This window comes from Taudactylus pleione, unplaced genomic scaffold (assembly GCF_031769625.1).
Source record: "Taudactylus pleione unplaced genomic scaffold, aTauple2 ptg000019l, whole genome shotgun sequence".
Taxonomy (NCBI): Eukaryota; Metazoa; Chordata; class Amphibia; order Anura; family Myobatrachidae; genus Taudactylus; species Taudactylus pleione.
Genome location: NW_028284421.1, coordinates 38,328,987 through 38,351,990, shown reverse-complemented (window position 1 = coordinate 38,351,990; position 23,004 = coordinate 38,328,987). Strand labels below are relative to the sequence as shown.

Genomic DNA, 23,004 nt, shown 5'->3' with positions numbered 1-23,004 from the left:
AGTTAACCCCTGCACAACTACAGCTTCTTATTCAAAATGACAAAATATGGTGCCTGTGCCCGCTTTCATGCCCTTTGCATGCCCAAATCCTTATTGTGCCAGGAAAATAATAATTGTAAACTGTGTAAGGGACACAATTCTTTGTTTACATAGTGTTAGTTTAGTGATCTAACTTTATTTAACTATTTTAATGTAACATTTTCTGAATAAGAAGCTGGAAAATGAATAAGAAGCTGGAGCTTGAATAAGAAGTGAATAAGAAATGAATAAGAAGTGAATAAGAAATGAATAAGAAGCTGGCCGAATAAGAACCAACTTCAGCCTCGTGGCTAGTAAGGGATCTGCATGCTACATGTCTCATTCTCCAACCCTCCCCGCAGGCAGACGCATACCGATTCCGTCGTAGGCAGTACTAGCTGCACGCATCAGGTAGAGCAGGCGCCACAGAGCTGGTGGACATAAAGCGCTCGGGGCTGAGCACGGCGTCGTTTCCATAGCAGCGGTCGCTAAGCCTCCGGTAAATAGGAGACTGCAAACAATGGCCGGGTAAATCACAGGCAGTGTAGCAGCCGGGAGCTGAGGACACCGGAGCTAAGGGAAGGTCAGAGATACACAGCAGCTGTAACCATCTCTCTACACTGCCCTATTCCCTATCCCATGTCTAAACTCAGCCAACGACCAGTGTTCACTAAGCTCTGATTGTTATCTGACGGACTTCAAATACCCGACCGACCGGGTACATAGACCAGACTGGCAGCATAAGCTGGGACATGTAGTTCTACCGACCAAACCTGGGTGCCCTAACAGCTCACTGTGCGTTTGTTAACACTTAGATTATTTAAATGGTAGATCACTCCTGACTCAGGGACTCGGAGGAAAAGCGCGGTGGTGGTGACAGTGCAGATGGTGTTTATGATGATAGCTTGGTAACGTGTGTTGGTGGGTGTGTGGATTGTCTGGTTATGTGACATACTAAATCGATGTGATTTTGGATGCTTGTTTCGTGGTGTTACAAATTGCAGCTAATAGATAAAAACGGCCACATATACGTTCTACTGGGGAAACTAGCACTAGAGAAAATAACTGTTTCTAACTGTCTGCAGCTAATGGAATTGAACATATGTATAACATTACTGCTAAGCCCCCTGCCTGTGAGTGCTGCATTTAAGAAATTATTTACACAAGTGGGTACCAGCAAATTGGAATTCTGTTGTGTAAACAAATCACTTTAGTGATCATTGGCAACAATTTTTCATAGGCAGTGCCACAATAGATGGAGATCGCACATGTACATAACTTCTTCATGTGACTCTCCACATGTACTTACCTTCTTCGTGTGTCTTCCAACATGTGCATACCATTTTCGTGTGACTTCCCACATGTACATACCTTCCTTATGTGACTCTGCACACGTATGTACCTTCTTCGTGTCTCCCCTCATGTACATACCTTCTTCATGTACATACCAACAGATTATTGGCAAAGGTTTGAAAAGTTAAACAAGTGTGAACAAAATGGATAATAATTTTGCTTCAACATTAATTCAAATAACCTTAAGTGGAAAATATCACATAACTGAGAAAACACATATGTATGTAAACAACTGTGTACTGTATATCCCTTTTCTATTTATAGCATTAAGCATAGATCATAATGAGCTCATAGAGGAATAATACTTAATTATCTACACTACAAGTCCAAAACGCATTTGTGCCATCTGTTAAATGCCACAAAATATTTCAGGGTGATCTTGTGCTTGTGTGATCGTTGCTGTCCCTTTGTGTTGTGTGGTGTTGCTATGCCTCTATTAGCTTCTTGGAGTGAATGTGGTGAATAGTTTGTTTTAGTAACAACCTCATGGATTTCCTAGTAACCTAGGACACACTGATTTGGTGAATATATTAGCATAAAGACACGAGTTCTATCCTGCTTTGCTCATTGACAAACTGTGACGGGGACTGCATGATAGTGGCTGGAAGCACAGACAAGGTACGCTTCTGACATTTAATAGACTGTAGAAAGCAAATGTTTGGACCTGAGGTAATATATTTGGGCAAGTGAGAGAAAAATGGGAAATTTCCATATTTTGTTGTTAGAGAAAGTTTTACGGTTATTATCTATTTTAATAAGTAATAGCTGCTAATATTTTTACATCAGGAGACATTATATCATGAGACCAATTTTGACAAACTACTCCCTTTTGTGGTCATGGTGCACCCCTATGGTGTTAGGCTATACCCTTTTTGGGTATCAAAACTGAGGGCTGTCTCATACATGACAAGAATGTTGGATAAATGACAAAATATGTTCTAAAAAATATTCTGTATTGTGTTTTTTTTCCACTGGGTCAGAAAACCAAGAAAAGAATGAATGCAGATATTCTGTGCATCTCTGTACACCTAATAATCGTTCCACATGTGTGTGGCTAGAAAATAAATCAATTACTTATACCATATTTATGTATATATGAAATAAATGCATACTTTTTCAAATTCTCTAGACATACAGTACAGTTCGTATGTATGGTTGCTGGTGTTCCACAGCTAATTTACCATGACAACTGAAGTGCAGATTGGACCCTGGAAACCCCACCGGCCTCGGGGCCCAATTGCAGCTTTGTATAGCAGCCCAGGCCCTAAATATGCCTTACCAGGAAATACAGGTAAATGAGATTTATATATTTTTATTCTACAATAAATAGGGTTAATTTCTGTCTTAATCCCTTATAGAGATAACAGATTTACAGATGTGTCCACATACATTTTACCTCCATGCCCTACAAGTCATGTTACATACATAAACAGAATGCGTGAGGTGCAAGGTTTCTCGGTGCCTTAGACAAAAGTTTAGCATACTCCCCCTATTCCCTGTAACACAAGTTTTTCAATCCCCCCACCCACCCATTTTTTCACACTACAGCAATCCTACACATTTGCTTAAGATTACAGCAATACCGTAGGCTTAGGCAGTATGTGGCTCTCCCTTTAGCTGCTGGACACGTGACAGGGCATGCTAGAATTTTAGTTCTACATCCCCTGCAGTAACACAAGTTGCTGAAGGCTGCTGATATATTGTTACACAGAAGTACTACAGACAACTCAGCTGCATATCATTCAAGGAGATTACTAGTGGGTGAACTTAGAACTCAGTATACAGTATGAATGTTATATACAGAAGACTGGCATTTTACAGTACATAGCAAGTTAGTGACAATTATTGTAACACACACCCTCACTATAAACATTAATTTAGGATCACATGAATGTCAATATAATGGCAGTGCTATCAGATGTTCAAGACATACAGTATAACACTGAACTATACTGATTTAAAACTGGTGCAAGAAGCATATAAACATTACCACTGCTGAAAGAAAGTACACTCACTGACAAGTGAGATCAGAGGACACGTTATAGAGAGATGACATATAAAAAGGGAGGAACTCACTATGGCTGGGCAGACCTCTTCAGCCATGTGTCCATCTACCAACAGCTATTCCTCCAGTAGAACATGTGATCTTAGCTTAACCCCAGCCCCCTTCTCGTCTTCTGCAAAAAAGGAGGAGCACAAGCAGCTTCTGCTGATTAAAATGCCTACTGTATATTCTGTGCAGGACTGGTGTATCTACATGCGAAATACTATGTAACGTAACATTTCACCTGCAGATACACCCGCAGTTGCACACAGAATATAGGCATGCCACATATCATTTTAACCAGCAGAAGCTGTTTGTGCATTCTATTCACATCACTTTGCGACTTTGGGCCGTATTCAATTGCAGACGAAAAGCCGCAATCAGCGGAAAAGTTTTGCCGATTACGTCATTTCGCCAGAGGGAAACTTTCCGCCCGATTCAATTGCAAAGACTTTTCACCGGTGCGAAAAGTCTGCACCTTGTGATCAGCGGAAAGATTCGCCTATGAAAGCAGGCAAGAAAAAGTCCAGAATTGGGGTTTTGGGGTGCAAAATTGCGATAACACCCCTTCAGCCTTGGGACAGTCCCCCAAAGGTAAACTGCATCAAAAAATTTAAATAAATACTTTAGAACACCCCAAAAAAGTACTTTCATTTTGGGGATGAAAAATACCAAAGTTGGGGGACAAACTTAAAAACTAGTGAAATAGACTCCAGGGGGTCCCCCAGGTATGCCCCAGATGTTTTTCTTGATTGAAGGTTATTGCTTAAGGTGCGGTTTTTACAACCGCAATTTAGCGATTTTTAACCATGCTTGCACCCATTTTCATTTGTATCCCAAATTTTCCATAAAAACACTGCTAAATGCTATTCTTCACAACTTGTGCAAAGACGCTAAATAGCACCTATTGAGACCATTCAAGTACCCCAAATACCTTCAGCAGGGCTATTCGTGGATACCCATAGTGATCCCCCATGTCAGTGTATCTTTTGGGGGGTGTCAGGCTGACTTCCCCAAATCTGACAGCACTTTTCGCCTCTTTGAGTTTCGCCGGGATGTGTTTTCGCGTCCTTTGCAATTGAATAGGGCGAATAGCGGGGATGAGCGCGATACTTTTCCGGAGCCAAAACAAGCAATGTAGGCGGAAAGTACACCAGGCGAAAAGTGCGGAACTTTTCGCCGGCAATTGAATACGGGCCTTTGACGCATTGAAGGTAAAAATTTGCACAAAAACACGTTCAGCACTACAGAGTCACGTCACGGCATGGCACTACTAGAAGGGCTGTTTAAAGCGCAAGGAATTAAGATGTATGTGGACACATCAGTAATCTTCCCCATGCTGCCACAATCTTTGTTATGTGTTCTGCTTTCTCTGGATGGTGATAAGATTCACATATGCTGAAGCTGATCAATTGTGGGTAATATATATTTATATATTTTTATTTACTGAATGGAACCAAAAATCCACGGAGGAGCATATATCTTCTGAGATTGATTTGGTGAAGTTGTAGGTTAATTCTTAGCTCTCCTGTCCAGTATAATTAGGAAAGCTGAATATCACTCAAATAACAGGAGGTAAATGAGCCAGCCAGTAAAGTTGACAGGAAATTGGGATATTGGACCTAGGGAGACATATATGACAGAAAGTGGGGCAGAGAGCATTGAATGATATTGTGTGGAAAAGGAGAGAGAGAACTAAGCATATGACCAGGAAAGTGCAGTGTGGATGAAGAAGCATGCCTGCTACCAGCCATATGTGTCTGACCCAAGACAGATTTCTGTAGTAGTATGGAGATTGAGGCACATTGAAATATATAATTCATGATGTATACAAGTTTGTTACAAAAACAGATCTGATTCCAGATTGCACAGAAAAAAGGGGAGGATAGTGATGAAATGTGGATAAGACTGAGGGATTGGATGTTAAGTGGGATACTTTGAGGTGGAACGAGGAATGTGAGCAAATTGCACAGTATTGGGTGACATGCTGGCAGCAGCTATAAGATCATTTGTGAGTATGAGGTTTTCTGCGTTTGTAGGTCTGGGAATGACGTGGTTACAGGAAATAAAACAGTTAATGGGTTCAGACAAGTGTGGTGGGGGGGATAATCATCAAGAGATAAATATGATGCTGGAGACAATAAAAAAGTTTTTTGAAGTGTGATTAAAGTGTGGAGGTCATTGAATCCAGTAGTACAGGGCAGTGGAGGCTCTTTTACAGTCCCCTGGCTGGCGTAATGCAGAAGGAAGGCTTGAAGAAGTGGCCCCTGCAAGTGTCCCCAGGCACCCCAGGGTGCCGCGGTGCACAGTTTGGGAACCACTGGGTCACGGTTATGCTGTAGTTGGAGTTAGTCTTAAGGTTAGGCTGCGGCTAGGTAGTTTTAGGTTTAGTTAACACTTCTTTAAAAACCTGTGTGGTTAATATGCTGAATGTCGACATTTGATATGTTGATATCCTGTCCATGTCGACATTCAGAACGTCAACTTTCAGCCCACACCCTTTTTTTTTTTCAAACAGGTCACCATAAAAAATTAGGCAACACAAGTAACAGATTCAAACCAACCAATACAAAGGTTGTAGAAGATGGAGCTGATAATTTTGAGTTAGTATAGATAAACATAACTGCGGGAACAGTGTCAAACCTTTAGAAAAATAGTATGATTTGAACACAAGTAACAATTTGAATATTTTAGATGGAAACTACTTGTACTGTACTGCCCCTCCAGGGGCGTTGGAACAATTTCATGTTGGGGGGGGGGCAACATAACATTGTTCTGGCACCGCCCCCTGGTGGCCACGGACTATAAGGGGCTGTGCTTTATACGAATAGGCTGAACAGCCCCTACACTGCATGGAGGAGGTGCAATGTGCAGTGTTTTAACTTAAAGACCGCACATTACACCTCCTCCATGCGGTGCAGGGGCAGTGCAGGGTATTGCTATAAAGCACACCCCCTGACCATCTGTGGCCGCTGCTGCTTTGAAATGTTTGGGGGAGTCAAGGAAGTCTGAGGCAGACAGAGCGCGTTAGGCAGCCTCCATCAAACCCATGAAGATGCCCTGATGCAGACACACGAGCCAGGGGTGGCATAGCCATCAGGATATTTAAATAAATAAAAACATCAGCACACCATCTAGCTGGGGAGGGGTGCACATGGAGGCTACAGAAAATGCACATGTGCCCCAGCCCCAGGGACATGCTGCTGATAATGCTTACGGTAGCTGCAATACAAATCTCTTATCTATGATCCTCCTGTTCTTTCCAGCACATCTCAGTGGCAGGGCCCCAGCCAGTTGTAGGGCAGTAGCAGGGTGGGTTGTGGTGACACTGGAGAGATGCAGGGGGCAGAAGTGAGAAACAGGGGCATGTGGTGAGATACAGGAGGTTGTGGTAAGAACAAGTGGCAACAGTAAGCAGCAGGGACCTGTGGTGAGATGCAAGGGGTTGTAGTGAAATAAAGAATGTTGTGGTGAAATTCAGGAGGCATGAGTGAGAAGCAGGAGGCTGTTGTGAGATGCAGGGGACTGTGGTGACATAGCGTAGGTTGTTAAGAGATGCAGAGAGCTGTGGCGAGATGAATTTGCTATTGTGCGGGGCAAGTCACTAGTATAGTATAATATAGTAGTACATTATAATGAATTATAACTGGCAGAAGGGCTGAGAAACCTGAGATATCAGTGAAATGCTGTAAGTCAGTATTTCCCAAACTCATTCCTCAGGGAGTACTTACATGGCGTGTTTTCCAGGTTTCCTCACAGAATCACACGTGAAATAATTAGCTCCACCTGTGGATCTTTTAAAATGTGTCAGCCAGTAATGAATACACATGTGGACCAACTAGGAAAAATAGAAATCATACACTGTTAATGTTCCCTGAGGAATGAGTTTGGGAAACACTGCTATAAGTAAAGACTCTAAAGGCTCATACACACTGTACGATGTGTGTATGGAGTGACCTCATCAGCAACAGACCCGGCATGGGTGCCGGCATCGTCAAGTACATACGACGGCGGGGAGGGGAGCGGGGCCATGCTGCATTCAGCAGCATGGAATCGTTAACGATATCCTCAGTCGTCTGTACATGGGGCTCAATCTGGGGAAATCGTTAACGACCCGTGGGAGTGCACATCGTTCATCACTTAGTACATACACACTGGACAATTTGAACGATATATTGATCAACGATGTAGTTATCGTTCATATCAGTCAAAAACATCGTCCAGTATGTATGGGGCTTTACTCTTAAAGAAGTCTGTTAAGATATATGGTAGATTAAAAAAATAAGTTTAAATAAGCCAGTCACCTCCTGATTCTCATTCTCTCTATTCTCTAACTTTGTATACGGTTTCCACTCTCCTATAGTTTTGTGCTCCAGCTTCTCACTTCAGATGACCACTTTTCTCTTTGAACCTTTCCTCAAGACTTATTTTTTTGATTCTAGATGGTATCTTTCTCCTGATACAGGTTATGTACAGCATGACCCACGTACATATCGAGCACCTGCATATAGCTTTGGTAGTCGTCGTTTCAAATTGGTAGAAGACTGTTCTCCAGGACCAGGTTACTTGGTGCCAGCTAACATCACCATTAGGGGCAAAGATGGCACACCCGCATATTCTGTCTATGGAAGACCCAGGGATCTCAACACCTTTAGGACTCCAGGACCAGGTACAGATGATGAGGGAAATAACTTAAGTTTATAGAGATTCAGATTATAATGATGTGCACAATTTTGTTCAAATAGCATAATATCAGGCTTAGTCCAGCAGTGTAACATAATGAACACAAATAGCATAGACCCAGTCAGCTTTGTCCAAGTAGAGTGTATGCATGTAACTAGATGGTCATTTATGAGGATGGTGCAGTGTAAAAGTTGCAACAACAGCTGCTTTTTATGATTTTTACTCACAACACATGTCTTATCACAGTAAGATGTTGTCTTTTGTAAAGAAGTATATTTTTATTCTAGGTGAATGGATACGAGTGGCTCTTGCCACTTCTCTGCAATAGGGATAGCATGATAGGGGACAGTGTTACATGGGAGAGAGGAGAGGCTTTTTGGCAAAAACAAATAGAAAGCAAACAGAATTGCTAAACATAATATAAATCAAGTGCATAATTTAATGTGTTCAATTCTATGTATATAGTATTTGAACAAACTTAAAATCATGTCTGACTAATTTATAGAGTTATGAGTTAAAAATGGTCAGTCAAGCCTGATAATGAACTGAATCAGGATTTTGTTTTCAGTTTTTGTACATAATGCTCAGAATTTTTTTTTATCACAGGTAGTTATTCTCCTGAACGTGCCGGGAAGTCTGCCTATCGATTAGCTCCAAATTATTCACTAGGAGCAAGAACTAAAACATTCAGCAATGACCAGACACCAGGTAATTATCTCTTATTATCTCTTACACCAATATATATTTGTACAGATCTCTTATTAACTTACAGTGCAAGAGAGGATCTAGGTTCAGCTCCATGAAATTCCTACTTATGTCTGTATCATAATGTCTTGTATACAAAGCATAAGATGGTGGATGGCTTAGCTACTAGGAATACCATTTATGTTTAACAAGACAAAGCAAGATCCATTTTAGCTGCTGGCTCTTGTAGTTCTGTTTAATAATGACATTCAGGGCTCTCATTTGGCAAGGATGGTAATACAAAGAGGAAACAATAGTGTAAGTACCAAATGCTATATAAAACTAAGGCAGCCTACATTTCCTATATTACATCCTATTATGTACAGTTTATATGTATGCTGGAGTATAAGGAATACCAGAGAGGCTAAGGAATTTCCTATAATTCCTGTTCTTCTTGCTGCCCCAAACAAATAATCTGCAGATGATATGAAGCAATTTTTTATCCGATGTGCTCATAGTGAGGGTAGGGATTAGCAATGTGATCTCATTAGAACTGCCGCAAAAGTAGCCTTCTAACAGGTAAGTTCCGCAATAGCATACCTCACCTAGTAGATCATTTGGATGGAACATTTCTTTCTTTGGCTTCCCTCCTGATTCGCCCCTTCCTTCACTTAGATACTTTTATACTTCACATATGTGCTCGTATGCTGTAATGGTCATATTGCACTACACACTTGCCCGTTATGCCTCTAGGAGGCTGCCATATTAAAAAAGGGATATTGTTAAGTTATAGATGTTAGAATCAGACCAAGACCAAAACAAACAATGTCTTGATGGGCAACATCAGTCCTGTGTACTTTTCCTTACTCTACACCAAATATAATGTGTGCGTAAGTGGTCATAAGGGAGCTTACTAGTCATACGAGTAGGGCATTGCAAAGTATTTTGAGCCTACTAGTGCAATACATACTGACCAAAAGTAGTATTTTAATTCAGTTTCACAGTGGTTAGAATTGCTGCCTCACATCACTGTGGTCATGTGCTTGATTTCAACCTATCAGTGTGCAGTTTGTATGTTATCGTTGCTTGCATGTTTTCCTCCCATAGTGCAAAAACAGATTACTTGGCTTCTAACAACATTGTACCCTAATGGGTGTGTATGGTACTAATTTAGACAGTAAACTATAATAGGACAGGGACTGATGTAAATGATTACATGGAACAGTGTTTCTCAAACCAAGTCCTCAACAGTACATGTTTTCCAGACCATCTAGCTGGAGCACAGTCTGCAGCAGAAGTGGAGGTTTGGAACTCTGGGTTTTCTGGGTTGTACAGGTCCAGCTGGAAGTCATCACTAGATGACAGGAAGGGTTCCTCATCCACCTGGTGCTCTGGGAACGGACGCCGAATAGCGGCCAGCGAGTAGGCCGGAGTCTTATTAGTGCCAGGGACTTGTCTGAACTAGCAGTGGTAAGGAGCATAGCAGATTGTGGAAGCACTCTACCGCAGCAGACTGAACACTAGCACTTTGGTGCTGGGTCATATACTTACACCTGCATGTCTAATTATTGTGCCTGTTTGTCCAGGCTTCTGTCTGTGTATGTTAAAGTGCAGTGTCTGATACAATAAAAGGCATGTTTCGCTGTGACCCTGCCTATCATGTGTCCTATTTACTATGTCCATGTTACATTATATATATATATATATATATATATATATAAATACACACACACACTCACACATACATACAAGTATATATATATATATATATATATATTATATATATATATATATATATATATAGATACACACACACAAAATCAATGTCGGCGGCACTCAGATTAATAAATGCACAAACAGCAGGAGCAGTTTCCAACTTTTTGATGCTGTATTACATCACATCGTCATCAGGGTATTCTAATAACTTTGTGATGTAATACAGCATCGAAACGTTGGAAACTGCCCCTGCTGTTTGTGCATTTATTATTCAGAGTGCCGCCGATACTGATATTGTATATTTGTGCTCCATGCTAGAAGATCCTACAGAGGGCACTGGGACAGTTGTATGGTGTTTTATGGGGGTTCCGCCTGTTCTGGTATTATATATATATTTGTAAAGGAGGTGGGGTAGGAATATTACTGTCCCAATCTTTCACATACACAGTTCTCCCACAGGTACCTTCACTCACATTTACATCATTTGAAGTACAATCTATCAGGACATTCACCCCTTTCTCTCTGCGAATTGCTGCTATCTATCGCCCACCTCAACAATTTCTGTTACATTTTTCTGCCTGGCTTCCTCACTTCCTATCCTCAGACATCTCAACCATCATTATGGGTGATTTCAATATCCCCATTGACAATCCACAATCTCCTCATGCCTCCAAACTACTCTCTTTAATCTCCTCTCTTGGCCTCTCCCAATGGACTGACTCCTCTACTCATCAGGAGGGCCACTGCCTTGACCTTGTATTCACCAGACTATGCTCAGTTTCTGATTTCACTAATGCTCCTTTCCCTCTCTTAGATCACAGCCTTATCACCTGCACACTCTCCTCCATTACATCAACCTCAATGTCATTAAAATCAATCAAACCTACTAACACATGCAGACATATTAATGCTGTTAACTTTCAACAACTATCTACCTCTCTACAACAACTACTCTCACCAATTTATACATTCACTTCTCCAGAGACTGCTGCATCACACCTAAACCAGATTCTAGAAAAAGCCCTCAATGAAGTAGCTCCAGCTACCCATCACACACCACGTAGACTTAAACGTCAACCATAGCATTCTAACTTAACAAGGCATCTACAACAACTCTCACGTAAAGTAGAACGTCGGTGTCGAAAGTCTCGTACTCCAAGTGACTTCCTCACATGTAAGACTCTAATCGTACTGCTCTGGACACTGCCAAACAAACATATTTCTAATCTCTAATCTCTGCTCAAGCCTCTAACCCCAAGCAGCTTTTTAATACATTTAAACTGCTTCTTACCCCTCCCACTATCTGTGCATAAGATCTTGCTTCCTATTTCAAGGACAAGATTGATAAGATCCGAAATGAAATGGTATGCTCTTCCTCAGCTAATGACCTGCTCAATTCCCTACCTGAACTCTCTGGCACATTCTCTTCATTTGACCCCACAAACTAAGATGACGTATCTACACTCTTCTCATCCTCCTACTCTATTACCTCTCCTCTAGATCCTATACCCTCACAAATCAGTAAAGCTCTGTCTCCAGTGCTCATCCCAACCCTAACTAAAATCTGTAATCTCTCTCTCTCTACTGGCATCTTTCCATCACTGTTCAAACATGCAGTGATTACTCCCATTCTGAAAAAACTAAATTCTGACCCTAACACTCTCAAATTACCGTCCTATCTCCCAGCTCCCATGCCTCTCCAAACTACTTGAGAGACTTGTGTACACCCGCCTCACACACTTTCTTAACTCACACAACTTATTGTGCCCAATTCAGACCGGCTTTCGTTCCCAACACTCCACAGAGACAGCACTGACTAAGGTAGTAAATTATCTGGTCACTACCAAGTCTAAAGGCCATTACTCACTCCTAATTCTTCTAGATCTCTCTGCTGCTTTTGACACTATTGACCACTCTTTTCTCATACAAACACTACAATCTCTACATCTTAAGGACACAGCTCTTTCTTGGTTCTCTTCCTACCTTCTGATCGCTCTTTTACTGTTCGTTTTTCTGATTCTGCCTACTCTTCGCTACCTCTATCAGTTGGAGTACCGCAAGGCTTTGTCTTAGGTCCTCTGCTATTCTCTATCTATACCGCCTCTCTTGGCAAACTAATCCGCTTTTTTGGATTTCAGTACCATCTGTATTCGGATGATACTCAAATCTACCTATCCTCCCCAGATTTATCACCATCTGTATTGGTCCGTGTCACTGAATATCTTTCTGCCATTTCATCTTGGATGTCATCTCACCACCTGAAACTTAATATTTCTAAAACAGAATTAATTATATTTCCACCGGCCAATAGTAGTTACCAACTTGATATCTCTATTACTGTTGACAACTCGACAATCAACCCCACCCCACAAGCTCGCTGCCTAGGTGTCATACTTGACTCTGAAATGTCCTTTGTTTCCCACATTCAATCTGTCTCAAAATCATGTTACATACATCTAAAAAACATATCCAAAATTCGCGCATATCTCACACAAGACACTGCAAAACTCTAATCCATGCACTCATTAATTCCCGCATTGACTATTGCAATAGTCTCCTTACTGGTCTTCCCAAAAACAGGCTATCGCCATTACAATCCATTATGAATGCAGACTTTCTTGAAAAAATTACTTTTTTGGCCTACATTAAATGATGGTTCCTTGTCCTGAAATAATTCTTTTAGCTTCATTTGCCGACACAATCTTGCTGTTCAATTTTCCACTGGAAAGTGTTAAAGGTATTTGTAGGGAAAAAGGACAGTCTTCTATTTGAAACAGAAATTGCACGGTGAGCTCCCTGTTTGACAGATTGAAAACTAGGTTTTCCTTTGTCTGCCGCTTCATCTTACCCCTGAGGCACTGCTTGCTCCTCCTCGTAGGTCTCCGTGTATTCGGCGCCCTGCACGGGTATTCACCTCTAAAGGGGGTTATTGGTATTGCTTGCAGCACTAGCAGGGGGAGTAATGTCCTCACTAGAAGAGGTGTACATTTCACTAGTTGATCGATTGCCTTTCTTTTGTGAAAATATTTGTGTCTTGGTTGACTGGTTTCAGGGTCACCAGATCCGGTAAGTCATCTGTATACTCGTTGTTCGGAATAATCCTTATTTACTTTCTCCAATTTCTGTTTTTTGAAAGAGATTAGATCTTTCTTATAAGTGGCTACTTGATGGTTCAATTTCTGTAGCTAGTCAACCGTAGAATCCTGTAATATCGTAGGTTTGTTCAACTCTTCAAACTGTTCGATCTTAGGGCCCGATTCTGACCCGCTCGCTAGGATGCGTTCGCTCATAGCCTGCCTATGTTTGCAATATGCGCATAAGTCGCAGTGCGCGTGTGCAAACCAGTCCATGCGATCGCAAAACGATCGTCCCTTGTATACAGACACCTCGCTTGAATGAATGACAGGAGGAGCAGTTTGTGGGTGGCATGAAGGGGTGGTCGATGGAAACAGGGGGGCGGTGGTGCGAACCCAGGCGTGTCTGTGCATCTGAATGCCATTTCAGGAGTGTGCATAATTAAGACGCAGCATCAACAGACATGTCAGATGGCTGTTTTACACACAGCAGCATTCGCAGTGCTTGCGGTAGGGTATGGACAGCCACAAGTGCACACCCCCGTTACCATCGACCACCCCATCACCACCCACAAACAGCACGTTCTGTCACTCATGCGTGTGGAGCGTCTATGTACTGGCTGCGATCTCTACTCGATCGCAGTGACTGGTTCGTGCACGCATACTGCATCTTGTACGCATGCGCAGATTGCTAACAGCGGCCGGCTGCGTGCGGATGCAGCGTTGCAAACCAACCTTAATCAGGCCCTCAGTCCTCAGGACCCCAAACAGTTCATGTTTTGCAGTTCACCCAGCAGGTGAAGAGGTGTATTCATTACTCAACGACACATTTTAAAAGATCCATAGTTGGAGAAAATTATCACTTGTAATTATGTGAGGAGACCTGGAAAAATGCACTTTTGGGGGTTCTGAGGACAGAGGCCCTGATTCAGAGCCGGACGCTCTGACCAGAGCGCTCGCTCTGAATCAGGGCCCACCTCCATTAATATGGAGCGTCCTCCTGGACGCTCGTATAGCTGTGGGTCACCACCCACAGCATATACGAGTGTGCAGGATGATGGTCGCGATGGTCTTGACCATCGCGACCATCGCCACTGCGAGCAACAGCCTGCGGTTGAGGTTTTCAACCGCAAGGCCAGGAGTGATTTTGGCTCTATCAGAGCCAAAATCACTCCCACTGACATCACTAGTGATGTCAGTGGGGCCGGCTTCAGACGGTAGGCGTTCCCTTGGGAACGCCTCCGTCTGGCAGGCACGCCCACCAAAGGGGGCGTGCTGTCAGTCAACATCGACAGCACGCCCCCTTTGATGAGACACTCCGAGCGAAGGAAAGTCCTTCGCTCGGCGCGTCTCGTGCATGCGCACAACGGAGCTCCCTCCATCGTGCGCATGCGCAGTGCAGACCATCGACCCACTTGTGAGCGGACAGCCGCTCGCGAGTGGGTCTGAATGAGGGCCAGAGTTTGATAACCTGTGCTCTAACTAATAGAGGTGGAGAAGAGGAGATGGATTCAGATAAACGAACACTAAAAGAGTGATTAGATAAGTAGGATGAGAACCAGGATAGGGCTGTGTCCTGAAGACTTAGGGATTTTAGTGTTTGTATGAGAATAAAGTAGTCAACAGTGTAAAATGTAGCAAAGAAATCTAGAAGAATAAGAAGTGAGTAATGGCTTTTAGACTTAGCAATGATCAGATCATTCACTACTTTAGTCTCTGTGAAGTGCTGTTACCGAAAGCCCAACTGAAGGGAGTCCAATTAGTTGTGCAATTGAAGAAAGTGTGTGAGGCAGGTGTAGGCAAGTCTCTCAAGCTTGGGGCAGGGATGGGAGGGGGGCTTTTGGATCAAGAGGAGAGGTAGTAGAGTAGGAGGGTGAGAAAAGTGTAAATACTTAATCTTCATTTGTGGGATCAAATACAGAGAAGGTGCCAGAGGGTACAGGGTAGGAATTGAGCAGATAGTTGGCTAGGAAAGAGCATACCATTTCATTTTGGATCTTATCAATCGTGTCCTTAAAATAGGAAGTAAGATCTTGTGCAGCTTAGGTTGCAGATATTGGGCACCTGTTGGCTGCGCCCCTACATTCATTTCTACAGAATACAAGATCAAGGTAGTGGCCATCCCGATGAGCAGTCAGTCCACTTGGAGAGGCTAAGAGAGGAGGTTAGAGAGAGTAGTTTGGAGGCACAAGGAGATTGTGGACTATTAGTAGCAATATTGAAATCACCCATGATGATGGTGGAGTATAAGAAGTGAGTAAGTCAGGCAGAAAATGTTCCAGAAATTGTTGGTGTGGTCCAGGTGGTCAATAAATAGCAGCAACATAAGTTTTAAGGATATCTGTGCTTGAGCACAGTTGCTTATATCAAAATAACTGAGACACTAATTAGGGGTCTGATGCAGAGATGTATGCAATGCTGATTTTTACGCAGATCGAGCATTTGCTTTCCATTGCACGTGTGTAAGCAACATTGCGGTTGTTTTGCAATTATGCTCGCACAGAGGATTCATTCGCAAAGTGAGTGACTGGAAGTCAGCTTTTGGGAGAGGTAACGGGGGATGGCTAGGCAAACGCAGGGGTGTCTTACCGTTTAAATGCTGTTTCATGAGTGTGCATAAATTATCCATTGCAATCTTTCGCAGCACGAGAGCTCACTGCATGTCATGAGAACTGCAGTGTTTGCGGCTGGTCAGACTTATCGCATATGCTGCCCAATCTGCATTGATGCTACCAATGATTACTAGTGTTCCCGCTAAATTGTGGGCAGGGTGTGCCTGCGTGTGTCTTCTGCGTACTTTCGCTCTCGAAAAGGGGGGCATGGCTGGCCGGGGAGGGGGGTGTCCTTGTGACACACCTTCAATTTGTCACTCTTCGCCCAAGCTCTCTACTCACGGTAAATAGATGCCGTGCGCATGCGCATTGTGTCTATTCATCCAGCTGTGATCGGTAACCTCAACTTTCCCTACCCACAAGACACTGTGGCCCGCGGGTGGGGGAAAGCTCAGGGCAGGCTGCTTTAGCAAGGCACCGCTAAAAGGACAGGGCACATTTTGCCCTTTTAGAAAAGGGCAGGGCGTGGCGCCCCGCTAAAACAGCCTAGCGGGAACACTACTTACGCTGTTGTACGTCGTCGAACAGATATGAGAAGGCAGCAGTGGGCGTCCCTATGCTCGGCTATGCTTTGGAAGGCATTTGCATATTTTAGCAACTGCGATCCGTGAGAAAATGCAGTTGTGATTACATTAGCGTACATCACTGAATCAGGCCCTAAGTCACTTGTGCTCAAGTATGGCAAACCGTAAAACCTTCATTGTTAGTGTGCCTTGAGAACAGAGGTAGGGAAACACTGCAATAGCTCCACAGGTTGTACAAATTTTTCCTTAGGATGCCCTACTGGTGGTACTAATTTTTCCTGAGGATGCCTTGAAAACAAGCACTGTTCGGGTCCCATGAGGACAGAGTATGAGAAACACTGACATACTGGAGAACAACAAATCAGTGTGCCCAAAATGACTGCCATAGCATAAAGTGCTTTGAGCCTTATTGGGAAAAACATGCTATATGAATATATAATAATATGTTCGGTGTGGTAAAAAAGGAATACTACCTAACAATGATTCATGATGTAAATGTTCTGTATTTTTTAAATTGATCCGGGGGTCATGACAAACGAACGTTCAAGGAAAATGTTCCTTGAGCTATTTGCTCTACAACAGGACTTGGCTTAAATGTGTTGTGAAACTACAAGACCCAGCATTCTCTGCCAGCTCAAATTTGGCAGAGCATAATGGGACAAATAATTTAATAACACTAAGGGGGAGATGTATTAAGCTCTGATAAAGTGGATAGTAATAAACTACCAGCCAATCTGCTCCTGTCATGTTATAGGCTGTGTTTAAAAAATTACAGTTAGGAGCCGATTGGCTGGTAGATTATCACACTCCAATTTATCAATTTCCAGATCTGCCCTAAGAGAGCTACAGGTTGCCCATGCCTGCCCTGCACCATGATTCAATAAGATTTGGTGCACACAGTAGGGCTACTTTACTAACATTGCATATTGATGCAATAGCAATTACACTGCAAAAATCATTTATATGGGAATTAGTGTCTGTAGATAATGGAAATGTGCTACCTAAATTTAATTTGAATGAAAACACACTTATCCAAGCAGTGAATTGTTTCAATCCAAAAATAAGATACAATTAAACATTACTGATTACATGTTTGATTCAACAAAGGGAATTCAGGGGCATTAAGAAAATTATACTACTGTCTTTTTTCCATCACTGTTTGAATAATATAAGTGGTGTTATAACCTGTCATATTCAATATTCATGATTATTTGTTTAGACATAAAGTTGAATTTTTTGTTAAATTCACCACTACAAAAACAACTATAAATAATAGACAAAGTTATTTGCTGTAATCCAAACACATGAAAACAATTGCAATATTGCATGCTAAAATTATACTTCGAATAACAAACTGATTTTTATACATTCTGAAATATTCCACCAAGCAAAGAAATAAAGGTGGGGGTTGGATTTACATTTGTACACCTGCACTTTAGTGGCATGTACTTATACTTTTTCATCTTTTACTAAATACACGGCTTCATATTTCCGACTTCCTTTGGCATTTTGTTTCTTTATATCATCCTTAAGCTGGGTACACACTTTGCAATGTGTACCCAGACGATATGTCGGCCTGATATATCGTAACACGGGTACACATTGAGCAATGTAATGAACGACGGAACGATCCCTCGTTCAGTCCTTTATAGCCTGCAACTGTGCCACATGCGATATTGCCCGGTTGATCATGCAACACGCCCGACCAGACAATATCGCATGTGACCACGCAGATAGTCCGTACACACTAGACGATCCGGCCGATATGTCCTTCCGATTTGACCGCAAACGACATTGTCCTAGTGTGAACCCAATGTTAGTTTTGTTACCTTTCATGCAACACTCGTGAACTATTTTATCAAAACTCTATAAAACTTTTATACTATCTGTAACAGTATTTGAACATCCTCTAGTGAATTGCTTAAATTTTTGATAAATACATACATATAGCTATGCACTGGTGATGAGTTTTCCATTTTCCAGGTCCAGCAGCGTACGCGCTTCCCTCTGTACTGGGGCCAAAAGTTGTTAACAGATCTTCAGCACCAAACTACTCCATGACTGGACGGAGCAAGATTGGTAGCTTCCATGAAGATCTGCAGAATGTGAGCATATTTCTGTACTGCTATATTTCTCTCGCTGCAATCCTCAGTTTTATTGACCTTCATTATCTTTTTTTTGCCTTTTATTAGACACCTGGTCCTGGAACATATCGGGTTGTTGAACCATCAACATGTAAATATAGACCACCTCAGTACAGCATGACCGCCAGACACTCCCTGCCTGGAGATACAACACGGAAACCAGGCCCAGGGGCCTACAGTCCTGAGAAGGTAAATTCTTGCTATAGTCAGTTGAGAACAGTAGGATTAATATACACCTTCCTTCAAATCACTATATGCAAGTTTTGCTGCTAAGATTTGAATGTGCACCATGACAATCAGCTATTTAATAGACAATGTTATCTTTTCCATAACACAATAAAGCCAAAACTTGAAGACATTTTGTTGCAGTAAACACAATGGGCAATTGTTTAGCAGTAATACTTTTCTGTGCCTGCTGTTATATGGTAGAAGATACGTTTTCATAATGCATTAATTATAGTCTATATGTTTACATTATTTTAGCATAAGCCTTTATTTGTCCTTACCCTCTAGGTGGTACTGTGCCGTCCTCATGCTCCTAACTTTTCTTTTGGAATCAGACACTCAGAATTTGTTGCTCCCTTGATTGTGGACGTAGCAGATTAACCAGCGGATGAAAAGCAGATCAGCATGAAAACAACTATAGTACACTGTCTGTCAAGGGGATTTAGGGAGCACAGTGGGCAATATGTAACATGATTCAATTTACACATCACTTTTTTCTCTACTATAAGTGTAATGTTATCTGTTTCTGGTAATTATCAAATATACTGCAAAGAAAAAAAAAATCTGACAGCAAGAAATGTTGTGGTCCTTTGGAAGGATGTGCTAAACATAAAACTATGTACTTGTGAGTTATATACAACATAACTCACAATCTACAGTAAAAGATATCCCCGGTGCACTTACGATTCAATGTATATGTGTAGGAATAAAATAGAAGACAATTTATTATAGCTATAGTCACAAATACCCTACAAGTGTGCTAGCACACATGCATTATTGAGCTATATAGTGTAGCTTATGCTGATCACAAGTTATTTATATTGCACATTTATATTGCAGTTTTATTCTATATTTAATACCATCATTGTTTTTAGACACTGTGTGCAAAGCATAATTGTGACTATAGCTATAAATTGTCTTCTATTTTATCCATGCACTGATCTCTAGCTAATACACATATACATTGATTAGTAAGCGCGTCGGGGAAATCTTTTGTTGTAAATTTAGTATCCACAAAGCGAAAGGAAGCCTTTATTATTAATTATTTCCGAGGCATACATTAAAATACACTAGTGCAGCAAGAAGGGGGCTGCACAGATTTTGTTTATTTTGATATACTGTACCATACCACCATCTCAGTCTATCAGTAGATCTCCCATTCTCTATCAGACTCTTCACCAGTCATTATCCAGTCCACAATTCAACAATCACCTTTTACATGACTCCATTTAGTAAAGGTACATGATTAAGGGGCCTATTTATCAAGCTATTTTTTTCAGAAAATGTTGTAGAAACTGCTTTTTCTGCATAATTTTATGAATGGTTAGTATGTACTAATAGCACAAGGCAGGAAATCTCATATAAATCTCTTACAGAGTGCTAATTAGCACTGCAGATCGCAGTCCCAATTATCATCAATGCCGGGGATATAACTCGCAGGGACAGCGGTTACCGCTACCTCTGTCCCTGCGAATTCCCCATTGTACATAGCGGGGATATTTTCATTAAAATTGAAAATAACAACCCCGTTATGCAACCTTATATCCCATTCATGGCTTAGACCAATCCAGTATTATAACAGTTATGGCTGTATTTACTCTAAATGTTTATGGGGAAGCATAGAATTTATTTGATATTTATTTTATGTTTTGTATTGTTTCTTTGCTGCCAAATTGGCATTGCCAGAAAAGCATTGGCCAAAGGAGTAGATTCTGGCTACACACACAGAAGAATGGCAGCAGCATCTACTTCATTGTCTTCCTCCCATCAATTAGCCATATGGAAAGCAGTAATATATCTACTGACAGATTGCCCTTCTAAACCCATCATTTACATAGATGAAATACTGGTAGTGCTCTTCAGATGTGATAAGGTTTCATTTGTTGAAGCTTAGGGGTGTGGTACAACATGTCAACATTCAGAATGTCGACACTGTGAAACTCAACAATCTGTGGTTTTCCACTGACAAGGTAAGTATCCCTAACCGCACCCTAAAATTGGTAAACAAAAAATCTGCCATAATTCTGTCATTGCCTACATGTTAATGTCTACATTCTGTCCTTGTTGACATTTTTAATATATACCAAAGACTAGGGATCTGTTTTTTTTTTGTTTTTTTGTTTTTTACACTTCCATCTTTCACTATAGGTTGTCCATGCAAATATCTGTAAATACTAAGAAGCAGTATAACTTTGTTTCATTTCCCTAAGCATTATAAAATTACCAGGCATATACTGCCTGCAGTGTTAGCGGTTATCCCCTGACATAGTTTATGGGGGTGATTCAATTGGGTGTGAGGTTTAACGAGGTAAAAAAAAAACCTTGCGCCCAATTTTGGAGTACCGCAGGTATGCGCGCTCCCTATACCCATGGGATCCAATAGAAAAAAAGCGGTTGCAGGGTTTTCAGAGCTGAAAACCCCGCAGTGCGTAACACACACACACTCACCCGTCTGCAGAAGACCTGGCTCCAGACGCCGGAGGAAGAAGACACCGCTTCGGAAGGTGAGTATTTAAGGACTAATTAAGCTAAATGGAAACTTCCAATTGCTTAATTAGTCCTCATGGGGTGCCACTGGGGTCCCAGAGCAAGTCCCGCTGGTCTTTCCTAAAATTACAGATTTTAGGAAAAATCAGACTCTGGAGTTATGAGAAAAAAGATTTTCAGTCCATTTTCAGTCCCCTAATTGAATAGTAAAAACCCGCGGCTGCGGGAAAAACCCAGCGCTGCTAGATTTTTTAAATATCCCGCCCGCAATTGGATTCCCCCTATGCCTTGTAGTGTGATAGGCAATCTCTCAGTGATAGCAACAAGTCCTTGGCGATATACAGCTTGGTCTATCAACGAGCAATATATTATGAGTTCATCTGTGTACACCCGATATCTCTCTGAACAACGCAACGTCGTTTACAGACATATCAGGACTGTCCTGCAGCACTGCCGATGCAAAATATATAAGTGCATCTGGCTGTGGGTATAGGTGACCCACAAGCTGCCCTTGTTGCAGGGTACCACCGACATTTACATTTCAACTGGGCAGGCAAATTTAAATACCAGCCCAGTTGTGATATCAGCCCAGACACATCAAGTTGCCGATTGGTTAAGTGTGTATAGCTTACCGATCCGTCGTCAAATTGTGTACCCATCCTAAAAAGTTCCAAGATATTTCTAATTGTTTGTCATGTACTATCTTCTTACTTTTTCACTTAATTAATGTGCCAACAACATTATACATTCTTTGTATGTGTCTGTCCTGTTTACTGAGAAGTTCCTCTTGCTGGACACTATTTACATCAAATCAATGTCCTACGTATTAACATGTATCCACGTTAAAATAACAAAACATGGATGTTATTGTGGAGTGCTTTGATATTTTTAAGCTCTGATAACAATTATTAAAATATTCCTAACTGTTAAAGAAAGTAACAAACATTGAACAATTATAAACCAAGGAATGAGAAGCCTTAATTCATGGTTGTATTTTCACAGTGCTTTACAATCAGGATTAATGAGTTCCCCAAATGTAATTAAAAGGAATCTTAAAGAACCTAAAGTGTCATGTAGATAATTATTAATATCATCAGAAAATGTATCTCCCGAGTCCTTCCACTTGGGTGATGCTGGCTTTTGATGCTGTTGTGTTGTAAACATGTAACAGAAGCACATCATTGTCCTCATATGAAAGCGCCAATCATAGACCACAGACTGTCCAGTTCAGCACCATTGTTCCTTTTATTTTCCCACAAGTCGATGCTCTAGTCTTTCCACATCATAGCATAATGGGCCAGCCCTATACAGAGGCTCTTGTTCCTCATACCAGCCACTCACACTGAACTCCGGAAAGAAAAAAGAGATTTCACGAAATGCCGACTCTACTGAATCTACATTTGGATAAAATGAAAAGAGAGCATCAGAAACAGTGAAAAA

The 23,004-nt window shown here is 41.6% G+C and overlaps 2 protein-coding genes across 8 annotated transcripts in view; one reads left to right on the top strand and one right to left on the bottom strand.

Moving 5' to 3' along the window:
* Positions 1-427: 427 nt before the first annotated feature.
* CIMAP1B (ciliary microtubule associated protein 1B) lies at positions 428-22,636 on the top strand. Of its 3 annotated transcripts, none has more exons than XM_088447160.1 (7): positions 428-601; positions 2,501-2,662; positions 7,881-8,084; positions 8,705-8,806; positions 18,692-18,813; positions 18,901-19,041; positions 19,366-22,636. In XM_088447160.1, the coding sequence occupies exons 2-7, from the start codon at positions 2,554-2,556 to the stop codon at positions 19,456-19,458; spliced, it is 771 nt and encodes a 256-aa protein (XP_088303286.1). In that variant the 5' UTR covers positions 428-601; positions 2,501-2,553; the 3' UTR covers positions 19,459-22,636. The 3 variants fall into 3 exon arrangements, with proteins under 3 accessions (XP_088303286.1, XP_088303303.1, XP_088303294.1); XM_088447177.1 differs by having other exon boundaries at positions 440-517; XM_088447168.1 differs by lacking the exon at positions 428-601 and adding an exon at positions 1,753-1,989.
* Positions 22,098-23,004, bottom strand: part of NME6 (NME/NM23 nucleoside diphosphate kinase 6) — a 100,868-nt gene continuing 99,961 nt past the window's right edge. For 2 of the 5 annotated variants that reach the window (XM_088447216.1, XM_088447242.1), the window contains exon 6: positions 22,102-22,958. In XM_088447216.1, coding sequence (XP_088303342.1) covers positions 22,810-22,958 — 149 coding nt within the window. In that variant the 3' untranslated portion in view covers positions 22,102-22,809. Of the gene's footprint in view, positions 22,959-23,004 lie in introns of all 5 variants that reach the window. The other 3 variants (XM_088447224.1, XM_088447241.1, XM_088447234.1) reach the window with 3 other exon arrangements.